At 38.3% G+C, this 16,337-nt stretch overlaps 1 protein-coding gene across 3 annotated transcripts in view; it reads left to right on the forward strand.

Moving 5' to 3' along the window:
• Positions 1 to 16,337, forward strand: part of alk (ALK receptor tyrosine kinase) — a 755,603-nt gene that overhangs the window by 706,001 nt on the left and 33,265 nt on the right. For all 3 annotated transcript variants that reach the window (XM_041812830.1, XM_041812832.1, XM_041812831.1), the window contains 5 exons: positions 680 to 821; positions 1,945 to 2,112; positions 3,845 to 3,943; positions 12,397 to 12,552; positions 13,632 to 13,745. In XM_041812830.1, coding sequence (XP_041668764.1) covers positions 680 to 821; positions 1,945 to 2,112; positions 3,845 to 3,943; positions 12,397 to 12,552; positions 13,632 to 13,745 — 679 coding nt within the window. The remainder of the gene's footprint in view (positions 1 to 679; positions 822 to 1,944; positions 2,113 to 3,844; positions 3,944 to 12,396; positions 12,553 to 13,631; positions 13,746 to 16,337) is intronic.

The raw sequence follows: 16,337 nt of genomic DNA on the forward strand, positions 1-16,337 counted from the left end.
CCCAAAACATGCCTGTGAAGTTTTTTTTACTGAAAAAACACTCCAGTATTGGATTTTTGCATGTCTAAAAACCCCTCTGTTTTAGCCCTGCTCAGAAAGAGCTGTTTCTCTGTCTGTGGCTTTGAATGTTAATGAGCTATCTGACTCCACCCCTGACCACACCCTTTTCAGGAAATGGATGTGACTGAATGGTTTTGGTGTAACTTTCTTCCAAGCGGGGAGGACCAACCAAACGTGGGGGTTGGTGCTAACTCCCCACATGACATCATGAGGGGAAAATCTGAGAATGGCTTGTTTCAGCACACATTTTCTGAAAGGTAGAGAAAAAGAGACGGGAGGGAATGGATTTTTCTGGTACCTGAGGGGATTGTGGACAGGCCAGGGGCACATATTTTTGTTTAAAGCCTGAAAAAGGGATTTTTGCATAATATGTCCCCTTTAAATTTAGCCTAGGTTCTTCCTATTTCTCTGGATCTTTGCTGAAATGTTTCTCCGATTTGATTGGAGTCCAGCTGTGGTAACATAAACTGATTGGACATGATCTGGAAAGGCTCACACCTCTCTATAGAAGGTCTCACCTTTGGCATGAAGCAAATGAGCCTTTTTCTAGAACTGTTGAACCATTTCTTTGAAGACAGGATACCACAACCAGAATTTAACTTTAAACTTTATGCTCTAGTTCGACAAAGGAGTGTATACCCCCCTCATCATTGCTGCTGGGGGAGGCGGCCGGGGCTACAGCAGCCAATCAGAGACTCAGCTGGAGCAGATGGAATACAACCCCAGCCAACCAGGACGCAATGGGAAGTCCCACGCTGCAGGTACACAACACAAAGCTTTGGTATGTGTGTTGCTATTATTTGTATGAGTGTGTGTTGTAGTGCAGTACCATACACTGACTCCCATGTCTGTGAGCATAAGTGGTTGGAAAAGACCTCGATACAGGGAGGGACCCATTGTGTGGCGCGGATGAGAAATTGCAAGCATGATAAAAAATGACTGAGTAGATGAGAGTAGATGACTTGCACCCCTATTACTGTGCAGTTGTGTGTGTAGCTTATCATTCCCTATTTCATAATGAGAAATCTTTGTGTATTCTGGATGCACACGTACTAATAAGCCGAGTTTACAAATAGCCTGAAGTGGAAGTGTTTATTAGTATGTCTACCTGAACTTGTAAACACATTAATTTATCCCAAAGGTGATTCTTTCTTCATGCACAAGTTTCATAACCATTCTACCTCTGTGTACCAGGGTGTCTGTGCTTCAGAAAAACAAAAAGTGGCATGGACCTGCTCATGATTATTCATATGGTGCACTTTGTCCCTGATCGGTTTTGGCTAGAACTACAACTACTCTTTTCTTCCAGCCTAATGTTCCACCCGTGTTCAGTGCAGGCTCCATTATTCATGCAATCGAAGTTGATGAACAGCCCACAAAACACAAGATACTGATTTTGCATTTTCTCAAAGCTAGCTTTTACTTTTGAGGAAACTCTGTGAATGAAAACAGAAGTATGCAGCATGACTTAAGGGTGTTGTGGCTAGTTCTGTGAGATATACATTTTTTTTTTTTCATTTGTTTGTGACTCTGAGGCTTCAGAGGGGGAGGCTGACAATGAAGGGGAAATTTTGATTGGCTCACATTGGGGGATGGAAGAGGGATGAGTTCAAATTTTATGTACTATAGCGGTAATCTTATGTTACCAGGTCTCATGTTGGGGATTATCAGGTTGTTTGGAACCAGCTCTAACTAGTTTGGTTCTTACTCATGAGAGATGTCTGTGTATGTGTGCTCATCTCTCCACTTTGGCATCCTTTTTCCACCACTCTGATCCATTTAAGAGCCCACTCTCACCGCTTCTCCCTCTGTCACAGACACACTGATTCACCACACAGCCCGGTGCTCCCCATCATATTTAAGATGTGTTGTGTTTGTTGACAGGTGGAGGCGGAGGTTGGAATGACACTGCTCCCGTCAGTCAAGGAGGCCGACCGCTGGTGCTGGGGAGCCAAGGAGGCCAGGCCTGTCAAAAGTTCTGGCAGACTCACGGTGGATTTGGGGGCGGAGGGGGTGGCTGCATGTCTGGGGGAGGCGGTGGAGGCTACAGAGGTAGAGATATCTTTTTTTAAAGAAACTATAAAAAGCTTAACAAATACACTGTCTGGAGCTTTAAGGTCACCAGAAAGTGTGTCTTGTAGTGACGAGTTTTCAAATCCAATCCTCCTTCCCCTTTTGTCAGATGCAACAGCTTTTAACCACTGCTTTAAAACAGTGGTTCCAAATGTTAATCCCTCAGAACGTCCCCCTTTTTTCTTTTCTAAGTTGAGCTCCAACTGCTATATTGGCAGTTAAGTAAAGAATTTAACAATAAATTTGAATTATTTCTGTATTGGATTAAATGCATAACAAAAGTAAGACTCTATTGCAATAAATATGAGAAGATGAGCAATTCATGTCAGTTTAGTAGAAATGAAAAGCTTTCTGTAGTTATTTTGGATTCATTAAGAATACTTATTTTTATAGCTTATATAACAATGTCATTGCACTTTATCTGGTTTTCCTAACATTAAAAAGTGTTATTGCACATCACATTTTTTCTCACATCATGCAGGCTGAAGTAAAAAGACTTCAAATCCAAAATAACTATAGTTCTGAATGTATGCTTTAAATGGTAATTCCACATTTACAAGCCAACATGAAGCCAATAAAGTCCTGCATTTTTTTAAACACAATGTATGACAGAAATAAAAGACATTAGAGTGTCACTTTTCCCCAGTGTTGCTCAGGCCACAATATTTTTGACTGCCAATGCCAAAGGGCTGAATTGTTAAAGATTGTTTGATAATAATAATTCATTAAAAGGAATAATATGTTGCTTTCATGGTAATTTATCATGCCAGCATTTATGTTTTTGAACTCAAGTGTAAATTATTAATTGTTAATTTGTGGAGAAACACAGAAGTAATTCAACTTCTGCTTTTTGAATGCATTGAATGTGATAGTTACTTTTTATTTTAGATGCATATTTATTTATTTTTTGTAAGTGCATTTAGTGACACATAAAAAAAAACGGTGTTACAGAAACACAAAAGAAATAACTAGATAAAAAATAAATCAAAGAAATCGAAAAAATAGTTTCAAAATGAATTAATAAAGAATATAAAATAAACAAATACAAATGAAATAAAGAATGAAAAAATAAATATATAAAGATGTTAATAAATTAATTTGTTTTTTCAAATAAACTTAAAATAAAAGGTATTAAAATTAAATTAGAATCAGAACAGAGTAAAATGTTTTAAATCAAAAGAAACCTAAAACAAGTTTCAAATCAAATTTTTTTTAAAAATGAATAAATGTATCGACCATCTACCAGTAGTGAAATACTATTTTCTCTTAAAGTTTGTAATTTATTGGTGTTTAAAAATGACTTGTGGGGCCGCATTAAGTGAAGTGGAGGGCCACATGTGGCCCCTGGGCCGCCAGTTGCCCATCCCTGGCCAGTCCATCCCTGAAGTGCTGTTAGAAAACTTTAATCATCACCAGCACATAACTAGGTCAAAACAGCCTGAGTAGTCCACGTCATCAGGAATGATCAGAAAAACATATAAATAATAAAAAATATAAAACCCAACAAACCAGGGGGTACGCATGATGCAAAGAAGTGTTATATATCTTAAAAAGAAAGCAGATTAAAGTTAAACCTGGGAAGAAAAAAGGAAAATCAGAGAAAATGTATCTCCTTCTGATGAAGTCCTATACTTTTTCTTGTTGATCTATGTGTATTTTCAGTATTTACTAGAAGAAGAAACTGTTCTTTTCTTTCTCTTTGGTTTCTTAGGTGGTAATACCTCTATAGAAAACAACCCCAAACATGACGGTGATGATGGAACATCATTCCTGGGTCCAGAGGGCATCCCATTCCTCCTTCCTCTGAAAGGTAAGGTGAAGAATATGTAGGAAGAAGTCAGAAATATAGACAACAAAGCCAGCAGTAGATATGTTTGTCAGTGAGAGTGAATGTGTTTGTAGTTCACAAAATGCCAAAGAAAACACTTTTTTGACATTGATATTTTAAATGAGTTTTTGTTGTTGTACATTAGGTTTGCTTGCTAAAGTACAGTAACCACAGCTCATTACCAAAACAGATCAGATCTACTGTTAGAGAATGAGTCGCTTCATTCTTTGACATCATGACAAATGTGAAGTAGATGTTAACATTTTTTCATCAGATGTCCAACCTTTCCCAATGAAAGGCACAAAATAGTTTTTTATTTGGTGTACTCCATTTATTTCAACAGAGCATGAACAGCTTTGGTTTGTTTCCCCGTCCTGAGCGATCTCTGTCTGCATGTCCTACCGCAGGAGTGTTATCATCTTAAATTCAATCTGTAGTGATAACCCATGGTCTATATCTGACAGGGTGCCAGGATAGTGAGCCTTTACCTTAACCCTTTAACTCCTGAGCCTCTGGACACATTCTTTTTTTTAACTTTAAATGGCACAGAAAGTGTCTTGTAAGTGCTTTTGCCCATTATTCCAGAGTACTTTAATATCTGGCAGTGGTGTACAATGTACTGCATGTTTAAAAAGTGTTTTTTTTTTTTTTTTTTACTGTTTAAATTAAAACTGAGTTTCTGGGCTCTTTTCTTATTTTAACCATGAAAGGCCCAGAAAATATCCTGTGAGTACATGCCTTTGCCCATTTTTCCACAATACTTAGAAATTTTAATATATGGCAGTTATTTACATATCACTGCATGTTAAGTGTTTTAACAGTTTAAAATGAAGAAACACAAAAAACAGGGGAAGTTCATGCTAGAATCTTAGTGGGAAAAGGGGTTAAGAAGTTATGACTGTTTCCTCTTCTTAAACTGTGTTCTCTTGGCTTTTTTATGATATTTTGCTGAAACATTTACAATACTGAAAAACCTATACATTCACTTGCCCACATTTAATTCAAGCTGCTGTCATGGTGCAAAAACAGTATGGAACAGATGCTGTAGATCAGGGGTGTCAAACTCAATCCCAGCAGGGGCCGGATTCTGGATGTAGGACTAACCTGAGGGCCTAACAGAGTCACCTTTTTAACCAGAAACTGTCAACCTTGCTTCACCGGTAATAAAATATGGAAAAAAAAGACTTAGCACTGATAATAAACGATTTTGACATTTAAAAAGTTAAAAAGATAAGTTTGAAGGCTCACAATCTGAGAAAAGTAAATTTATTAGTTCAAAAAGGTCAAAACATGAAATAGAAAATAAAAAATAATGTTTTTTTTAAAGGCAAATATATATTAGAAGGAAGTCAGAATCATGAGTTTTAAAGGTCAAAATATGAAATAAAAATTTGTAATCATGAAATTAAAAGTCCAAATATGGTTCAAAATTTTAAATTCTGAGTCTAAAATGTCAAACTATGGGATTATGATGTCAAATATAAAATACAAAATCACTGAATAATTAGAATTATGAATCTTAAAGCTCAAAATATTATATGAGAAGACAAACTTATGAGTTGAAATGCTCAAAGTATGAATTAAAAGTCAGAATCCTAAGTCTGAGTCCTAATTGTGAGATGCTAAATTGAAAATGTGAAATTAAAACAAAAAATAATTTCTTTTCCCACATTCCTGACTTTTATCTAAACATTTTTACACCTTACTTTTTCAGATTTTGTGAGTTAACAAGGATATCTTTAACCATCAAGGATAAGTTCACATTTTTATACTTGAGGGTTTCTGCAGACCTCAGACTGATGGGCCAGTTATAACAGAAATATGAGACCATCTTGTGGGCCAGATTTAACTGTTCCACGGGCCAGATTTGGCCCCCAGGCCTTGAGTTTGACACCTGTGCTGATCAATACACATTTTCAAAACACTTCAAATGTAACAAGATCCCCTCTGTTTGATGAACTGGATTCATTATCATCACATTTGTTTGTGAGTCATTTGCAGGTTGTCAGTGGGTGATCGACATTCACTTTTAATGAGAGAGAGAATGCTGCACACAGCGCTGTATCAGTAAGCTTGTGTAGCACAAGTTTACCTTTAAACTTAGTTCAGAACAAACTCCTAACCAACATAAGAAATAATAAGGCCAATTTAACTCAGAAAATTCTGGACTCAAAAAGAAGAAGAAACAAACAGATAAGGTAACTCAAAATTCTTGTGTTACAAAAAGGTAACAAAATAAATAAACACTCAAATTAAATTATCCCACAATAACACACATACATTCAAAACCCTTTTTTGTTCAACAATGAGTCTTTTTTTCCAAGCTCTTTGGTTCAATTAAATAAATGATTTCTTTCAAAGAATTTAATTCAATTTTGGTTCATTAAAAACGAAAGAAAAAAAATCACTCTTCAAGTCGTTAGGGTATTTTTTTCTAAAAGTCAACTTTGTGGTAGTTCTGATCATTTAAACACAGTCCTTTGTTGAATTCTGGCTGGTCCTTTTACTTGTCGAATAATTTTAGCAGGAGCTCTGATAATGTTTCTGGAGTTTTAACAAAGTTTGAGCACGTGTCTGTTCGATAACTTTCTGCTTAAAACACTGAATGTGTGCTACTATTGCCTGGTAGCACCTCACGAGATTTAAAATGGGATAAAACGTGATTGTGTTCTACAATGGGAGATTTTAGTTAAATATCATGGCATTTAGTATAAAAGTGTCACAATTAACAGATTACCTTTTAAAACATTTTCTCAAAATTTACAATACACTCGTTTAACACCACATGTATCAATTATGTTGAACATTTTTATCTTTTTCACTTTTTAATTCCCTTTAGTTCCAGGTCATTTTGTGACCTGGGTTAAACTTGTCTCGTTGGTGTAGGAGAGGCTGTCATACTTCAGTAGCTTTTGAAAGAGCTGTCTGCCTTCCACCTGAAAGGAGAGAAGGATGAGTCCCTGTTGTTCTTGTTATCCCCTCTCTGCCATCAATAGATCCAGCTGTCCTGCAGTTGGCTGAAGTCACAATGTGCTTGAAGTGTGATCAGCAGGAGCAGATCCAGACTTTGTGAAGGGGAGTCCAACCAAGGCCTGGACTTTTGCAGGGGTGGCATGAAGTTTGTGTGCACAGACGCTTACTTTTTAATATGCGATGATAGGCTATAGTTTTTTAATTTATGTCACTGCCTGGGAAACACCTCTTGAAGTTCACAAATTTCTCTGTTTGTGGGCGTCCTCAAGGTGAATCACTGTATTTAAGACATTTTTGTTAAGTGGGCTTAGTTTTATGGTGCCTTATCAACTAGAATGCATTGTAGCCTAATGTCAGCATCAGTGCTTCTGTAGCAACATAGTGAATGAGCAGCCATGCATCTGGGCAGTAGGCAGAGTATTGATATCTCCAGATTATTAAATATGCCACAACACCTCTGGAAAGAGGAGAAACTGCTCCAATAATCCAGTGATCACTTATTGGCTTATTTGGCTCTAATCTTCATATGCATTTGAACTTAAGAGGTAAAAAAAAACACAGTCGGAAAAGGAAATTTCACCTGTAGGGATAAGCTTTTTGACCATCAATACATCATCTTAGATTCTCTCTTCACCCAGCTCTGCAGAGTGATAGGAAAAAAAGGAGAAGATGGGAAAAAGAAATTGAATTGCTCTTTTATAATAGTGCGCCATCGAGCTCTGGTAAAGTACGCTCTGATATCTCTTTCCTATTGAGCTTAAAAAGAGGTGTCTGGAGAGGAAGTGCCTCCTTCAAAAGCCAGACTCCTCCATTTGTCATCTGCTATTTTATTTCCTCCTGAGGAAAAAAGACTTTAGTGTTAGTTGTAAATAAGATGGAAACTTCAACCTGTGTACACGTTTTCATTTATTAAAACTGCACAAGATTTTTACACCTCAACAATTAAAACTTTGGCTTCTCTGGTCAGTGGTGTTTAAAACAGGTGGGAAATCAAAAATTCTGGTTAACCCTCAGGCCCTCCTAGAGCCCTTTTAGGGCTTTTTGATTGTATTTTTGCTCTTACTTTGGCCGTTATCATGCTAAGATGATGATACTTGACAAAGATGTTCATTATTAATGAATTTTTTAAAATTCATTATCCACACTGTGTTGACTGAATTTTCCACTATGTAGACAAAAATCTCACAGTCTCTCTCTCCTAAAGCCCTTTTAGGCTTCATTGACTACCATTAAAACCACTTATTTTCATTCTACTGCCACTGCAATACAGAAATAAGAACTGTTAAATCCTCTGTAATTCAGTAATTCAGAGATAAAAATATTTGCACACCAAAAAAATGGCACCAAATTTTGCCATTTTTCGATGTTCACAGAGAGGCATTGTGGGAGATAATGACCATGTTTGAACTGATAGGATATATCAGTGACTGTAGGCCAGTGGAATTATTTGTTTCAACTTAAACTACTTTACTACTACCGAACTCGACCCAAAATTGAGACAAAACTGAGCTGACAGTAAACCCAGGTAACTGTTGCCCTGTTATTACAGCCTGCTTGACTCATGTTACTCATGAGCAGACCTTGGAACTGCAGAAAGGCATTCTTTTATCTTTGTGTAAGATGTCTACACAAACATAAGAGGAGTTGTGAGCTTTTCCATACACACATGCACAATATACGTCTATTTTTAATGCATAAACAGCACTTAGCTTCACATTAGTAGTGTTAGCTCTATGCTAGTCCATTAGCACATTAGCTGCTACCCTACGTTGCAGCTTAAAACCGCCAAATAACATCCTCCACTAAAAAACACAGATGAATTGCCCAAACAAATAAGCAACCCACTAACTAGAAACCACTTTAAAACCCTGCATTACACATGGAAACTGAGTCTTACCCTCAATTGTCCCAAATAAGTCCTCATAAAAGATGATTTCAACTGTAACCGCTGCTTGAACAGTGACATCCAACCATCGTGGTTTCATTTGAGTATTCCTGAAGATAGACATAAACATCCACTGTGGACAGTTTAGTACAGTCCTCCTCTCATCTCGCTGCTGCTGATTATCCAGGATTCCCCAAGCTTGAACACCCAGCTACGGGTGAGTGAGATGGTGCTCTTGCCATCAGCCCTAACGATCCACGCCTTTCTGCATGACATGAATACACTTCATCTGAGAATTTGTCATAGGTAGATTTACCCACTCGTCAAAGTCCACCACTACTCTCTGCTTGGCCCAGGCCTGTCGTTATCCCAGCCACTGCATCTGTGTTTAGTCGCTCAGCTATTGGCAGTTCCCTCTGTTTCATACTGTTGATTTCCCTGCATAGTTTTCTGCGATTGGCTGGCGACCGGGTGTACCCTGCCTCTCGCCCAATCCGAGTTGGGATAGGCTCCAGCCCCCCAGTGACCTCCAAAAGGATAAGCTGTAGAGAAACAGACATAATAAATCAAGAGAGAAGAGGGCATTTTCTCTTCTATGTCTATACAGCCTCAAATGTGCCGTATGTATTCACTCTGCTGGCACTCCCAAAGACGGTACAGTATGTCACTTAAGCGTCAGCTTTAATTTTCAGACCTGCAGGATATGTTGTCTTGTCATGCACAGTCTATGGACTACTGTTACATCTGTACAAGGTTTTATCATCAAAGTCTGTTTTCCTCCTGGAGAAATGGTTCACTTCCTGACACTAGTACTGGAGAAATTGCAACGGTACGCCTGAAAAAGAGAAGAAGTTATGTTATTTACATCCAGTGAATTACCACCTGGCCTAACTCACTGGTATTTTATGCATCAGAGGACATGCAAAGTCATAATATCTGTAATTTGATCATGTAAGATATAATCTTCTGTGTAAAGGTCAGGCTTTAGGGCATTGTTGTTTGAAGTTGTAATCATAAATGGCTACACTGTGGATTTCCCTCTCTGCTGGAACAGCACAGCCAGGTTCTCTGGCTCAAACAAAATCAGCAGGTGGAGCCTGAGAACCCTGCTGAGTGCACTGAAACCTCACAAAAGATCAAAAAACATACGATTAAAGCTGACACAGGCAACCAGGTGGCAAAGCAGCGCCCTAATGTACTAAGTACGGGCTGTTTTGAAGCCAGTGTGGAGGTGAATGAAACTGAGGATGCTGGGATTTCTTGAAGTCAGAAGAGTGCTAATTACACTCAAAAAATAATTTTTTTCTTTAAGCTGTTGGTGTTACTAAAGCATGCCTTGTTCATGTCTTAAAAGAGTATTCTTATAGCTTCAAACAAGAGCAATGAAAGATTCTTGACAAGAAATTAGATGAGGTTTTGGTGTTTGTTTTGGCAGCCTTTGTGATGAGGTTAGTAAATCTAAAAACATACTATTGGTAGGAAAAAAGACAAATCCCGGGATGTATAGGAAGACTTTTCAAGCCAGTTAAACGTTTTTGGTCATCAGAGACATCTCATTAAAAGCATAGAAGTTTATTACTCAACTGTGTCTTAAGATCTATCATAGATAATATCAGTGCTCATCATTAATATGCAGTGTGAACATCTACGCTTGAGACATTTGTATTCTTCCTTTGAAATCTTTCTAGTGTGTCTGGGATAGATTTATGTTTTTGTACTGAAAAATCTGATCAAAAAATGATGAGATTCAGCAAATGAGTGCATTCACTCTGCATACTGAGAAGTACAATCTGCCACAGACAGCCAATGATTTATTTATGTCAGAGAGATTTGTCAATGCCTCCTGAATTTTACAATCAAGATAATTGGTTTCTTTAAATGTGAATTAAGTAATGGGGGTTGTAAAATCCTTTTGAAACAATTTATGAGACTTTGAATTGCTGGGATCAGAATGCCGAGAGTCAGCTTGACTTTATTCGAGCCAAGGCTGCAGCAGATTGTTGCTCTGATTAACTTGATGTCCATTAAAATCCCATAATTCATCTGGCTTTAGGTAGACTAGAATCTGCTTTCCCTCAGCTCTCTATATAACATGAGCTGTCTTGGCTTCATCCATCTCTCTTAGATGGTTTATGCTGGGAAGGACCTATCTTGAAATAAAGTGGTATAAGTCTGAAGAGAAGAGTCAGGCTGTGGCTATAAACCTGTTGATGTACATGAACAAAGAAGATGCTGTGGACATGCACTAAAGCCTGGAACACACTTTTTAATGTCTTAACTGATCTTTTATTAACCTCCTAAGACCCTGCGTCCAAATGTAATGAGGACATTACATCTTGGCTTTCCCATATTATAGTAATCAGTGTAGTATAGTATAGTAATTTCTGGTATTAGAATTGACAAATTAATGTCCAGACCATTCAAGTTTAAGGTATTTGTTTGAAATGCTGGGTTGATTTGCTGTTCAGATATTTTGGGGGAATTTGCTTGGAAATTCTCAAGTATTTTCATGGAAATTTATTGGATATGTTTGTATATTTTGGAGAGTTTAATTAATTTTTAATTTATTATTTAAATGCATTTTCATGGAAATATGGGACATTTATTTCCAATTTTCTGGGGGGGGGGATTGGATTGGGAATTTGGGAGTCAGGACTGTCCTTTGAAATTTTGAGGATTATTCTTAGAAATTTCAAGGTGTTTTGGATGTTTCATTTTCAAGGATGTTTGAGGAATGTTTTGTACATTTTCTAGGGACAATTGGCTTTTATATTTTTGGGAATTTGCTTACAGTTCTTTGGGAATTTGCTTTGAATTTGGGAACCAATGCTTTACAGGCAAACAGCACGATAATCTTGTAGTGTGTGCTAGGCTTAATGGAGAGATGTCATGAAAGAATACCTGAGCAGGTAGGTTTCAGTGCCTCAGTTCAGTGACATTTTGGCAGTACTTAGGACGTGAACTGGCAGTTCTCCAAGTACCAGGCCAGTTTCCAGTCTTGTTCCTACTGGAACTTAAACTGGCGACCATCCTGTTTCTAACCCAAGTCCTTTTAGACAGAGCTTCACCTACATTTATCTCTTAAAGACCTAGACCAGTTTGGGGCACGCCTGACCCATCTGCATAAAAAATCTTCTATCAGTCAGCATCAAGTGTCATACATCATTTTAATCAGGACAACTTGGACTGGTTACATTTATACACTGTTACAAAATGTTGGTGAGAATAACACCTCAAACTAGCATGTCATCAATTCATTAAACTGGACCTTTTTTCTTTAAAGGTTTCTAAAGGGTTTTTTTAGCCTTTATATAGAGAGGCAGGAAATATGGGGAGAGAAAGTGGTGGAAGACATAAACCAAACAGCACCGAGACCAGAAATCGATCTTGCAACCAGTGCATTGAGGACTACAGCCTCTGTATATGGGTGTCTGCTCTCCCGGCACCTTAAATTGGATCTTTTCTAGCTCATCACTCTGCAGAGATATTGACCTCTTTGTCATTTTAATTGAATCAAACACTTCTCATGTTTTTGTCTGTCTTGTGTGTATGTTTGTGTTCACCGTGATGTCTGAAGCTATGGAGGGGGACGGTGAAGTGATCATCAGTCCGGTGCAGAACTGCAGCCACTGTGAGAGCGGCGAGTGCCACGAGATCAAAGACAAAGTCGTCTGCTACTGTGATGAGGAGCTCATCCTGGCTCCAGACGGGGTGTCCTGCATCAACGAAACAGGTCTGATCCACATGCATATAGCTAAAGAAATCAACTTAGTCTTAAAGTTAGTTAGTTTATAATAAAGAACCATAATCTTCCTCTCTCTTTCAGACAAATATATGTGAGATAAATCTAATTGTGGAGACGAGCTAAACTGTGTGTAATTGTACCTGTAATAGACCGTGGCTCTGCAAATAGATAATGAGTTAATCTACCAAAGTAATTAAGCCTGGGAGGCTCTGTACTTATTGAATCTTTATCTGGGGAAATGTTTTTTTAATAGTGCCTTAATCATTCTTAATAATTATCAATCTGAAGGATTAGCTAACCTGCTAAACCTTAAGGAGTGTGAGCTAGTGTGAGTCTTGTTCTGTGATTTGTCATATATCTCTGTGCTACATCAAGTAAGAGCTCTTGTCTCATCATGTCAGAGATATTAGGATAAATTAACATTTTATTGTGGATTATGGGTCATTTCTATAATGAAGTTGATACACCTAGCTTTACTCATAACACCATGTCAAACATGATGTAAAATCCCTTTTCACTCGAGGGTTCTGTCTTCCTCCGGGATTAAATCATGAGAGAAAGAGAGCAGTAGACAAGCCCCTGTGGATGTTGAATTGCCTCTTCAATTATTATTTGTAATCTCCAAAGAATAATGAGTTTATGAATGTAGATCTGAAATGAATTCATATGGCATAATGTCATATTATAATTTGAAGCCACATAACAGGGCTATTACCATCTCAATAATATCTTAATGACCTAGAGTGTCTCCTTGCCCAATAATTTGCAAATCTGTTCCCTGTCATGACAAGCGCTAGATAATTCTATGATGCTGGGTCGTAAAAGGTCACAATCTCAATAGGCTCGCTCTCTGCGTGCACATTTGCTCCTCAGCTCAGACAAGTGAAATGAGATCTTCCCTCGCACTGAAAAGGAATTGACATGCTGCGGCCGTCGCTGCTCTAAGCTCTGTTGTGTCATCGCTTTCACATCATTAATTAAGTTGGGGATCAGAGCAGCGAAGTGAATGTTAATACTCTTCTGGGGGAGATAACAACTGAAACGCTGTTGTTCCGCTTGTCTCGCAGAGGTGTCCCTGCTGCCTCCCCAGCCATCTCTCTCCCACCTGGCACTGGGTTTGTCTGTGGGTACCTCAGCCCTCATCGCCGCCCTGCTACTGGCTGTGTCCGGAGTCATGATAAGTAAGTATTGGTCTGTCAGTTCTAAATGAAGAGCGCTTTCAGATGAGAGGTGAAAAGTCTTCAAACTAAGATAGTTATTAAACTTAAAGACCCTGAAAAGCAAAAATAAATCTGTGTTTAGGTTTGTTGTATGACAGGTCACTGTTTTATGAACCCCCTATGTTAAATTTCAGGCAAATAAAACATCTCCAAGTTATAAAATTAAGCCTCAAAATCATGACAAATGAGACAGTAAAATGTGCTCCAGGATGGTGTGGGTGGGTCTGTTGAATGAGCCGAAGCCACGCCCACTCAGGAGAAATGTATTCCTCTCAAACATAAAAGTGTTACAGCCTAAATAGCACTCACACCATTAGCCTGCCCGTTAAACTAATGAACAGAGCGCAGCTTCCTGGCTCTGTACCAGAGAAGAGACAAAACCTTTTTCTGGTTTGATTCTCTGTTATGATGCTTTCAATGATCCATAGACCACTGTGGCTGATAGACTTGGCAAATTTACCTCCCAGTGAACAAAAAAAAACACCATTTATCTGACTGTTAACTTTCAATAAAGGCCATGATATCAGCTAATAACAGACTGTACTGAGATGAACTGCTCTGTGATTTTATATCATTGTGTTAGAAGGGCGGGGTCATTCCCCACTGTGGGCGGTGACATCACCACCCCACATGCTTGCCCCGCCCACATTAAGCCTAGCCAGGAAAGAGGTGAAAAACCTTTAGTTCTAAATCCAAAATTCAGTCACATGTAGAGCTCAGTGTTTTTGCATGTTTACAACAACCATATTCAAACATGTAGAGTGTTAAGTCACAAATTTTGGATTTCAATTGATTTTCTGGTTTCAATTTTTGTCATCAAATAATAGGTCTAGACCCAACATTTCATCAGTTTATTTTCTTATGATAGTTGCCAATCCATCTGATTTATTCTAAAGTGTGTAGAGCAGGTATCAGATATCTGGCTCAGATCTGTCTCTGCATTCTGCATGTTTTTTTTTTTTTTCTAATTACATCTGGAGATTCAAAATTAAGTTAGGGAGCAAAAACAGATACCATAAGGAGCTTAATGTTAATAGATGTTAGGAGATTGATACTTAGATTGCATTTCAGTCGGTCTGTTCCATGTCTTTACTCCAAAGCCTGCTTCATTATGTGCTAGTACATGTCAGTAGAAGTTATATGCAGTGTCACCACTGGTAACATGCAAAGTTGCTTGAGTGTTTAACTTTCCTTCTGTTTCTCTCAATGTTAATCATTTTAAAATGTCGGATTAAAAGAGGTATTAATTCAGATGTGATCTCCATCTCCTTCTACATCTTGTTCTCTGCTTAAAAATTGTTGCTATGAATTTTCACCAGATGCATGATGGGAAACAATCTCTTGTAGTTAGTGACCCACAGTCATTGCAAAATCACAGTCTAGGACTAAAAACTTAACGGGTTGCTGTCAAATTGTCTTTAGATGTGAGAGAGTCTCAGATGTCAGTCTTTTTAGAGTCTTTTAAGAGTTTCAGCAATGTACTCTGGTGTAAGGGCAGCACTAGTTTAAGAATAATGTAAGATTTAGAGTGTAACAGCCCTTTAGTTGTTGACAGCACCAAAGCAAATGCAGTATAACTTCTTGAGGACTCCTAGTTAAGGTGAATAGAGAAATGGATGTTGCAACTGAAAACAGCAGAACTGGTTGATATAGGTCAGACTATATGCTGAAAGTTGAGAGGTCTGCGTTACATAAGTGCATGTATTTTCTGTTTTCTGTTGCCTCAACAGACACATGTTCTCACTGTTACACACAAACACACACAGCGCAGTGCCAGGCCTGGTGCCTCTCAGACGACCCTCAGCAGCTTGTTGTCAGACGACTGGGAAGTGATCCTCACAGCCAGCACAGAAATCCGTCTGCTGGCCTGCTCTCTGGCTCTTACAGACAGACAGACATGTGCACTTATTGAGCCATCATCTCCTCCACGTACACCCACGCTCACTCTCACACATGTCCAGACCCCCACCTACACTCTCACTCACACACCAGTTGCCCAGGCGGGAGCTGCGGAGGTGTGGGACTACAGCTGTGATGAATGAAATGCGCTAATGATAGATGGCTGCTTAGCCTGCGGCTGACAGCCCTAGTACATTAGACGGCACTTTGTAAATAAATAACTCCCAGACATATAGGCATACACACATACAGTTCTTTCAGAGACTAATGTTCTCAGCTCTGGTCCAGGCTTTCAGCTCTGTAAAGACTGTACTTGGTGTTGTGTGAGAGAAAAGAGTTTTCATATTATAAAGTCACTACATAAAGTGTTTGCAATACAAAGGAAAGAGGTGTCGGTTTTCTTGGATCTTTTCACACCGCTGCTTTGTTGTTTTGTCTTTGTGCCAGTTATGTGATGTGTCTTTCACAAATACATATTTTTACACATACAGAAATAATCTGTTTGAATATTTTATATTGTAGAAATCTTGCATTACATGCAGAAGAATCTATATTTTATGTGCACGAAGGAATTCACCTTTATATAAGATGTTGTAGAACAAGGAAAAAGGTATTTAGAGAAATAATAACGGTACAGCTTTCCACTTTGTGGAA

Source organism: Cheilinus undulatus, linkage group 18 (assembly GCF_018320785.1).
Source record: "Cheilinus undulatus linkage group 18, ASM1832078v1, whole genome shotgun sequence".
NCBI classification, from domain to species: Eukaryota; Metazoa; Chordata; class Actinopteri; order Labriformes; family Labridae; genus Cheilinus; species Cheilinus undulatus.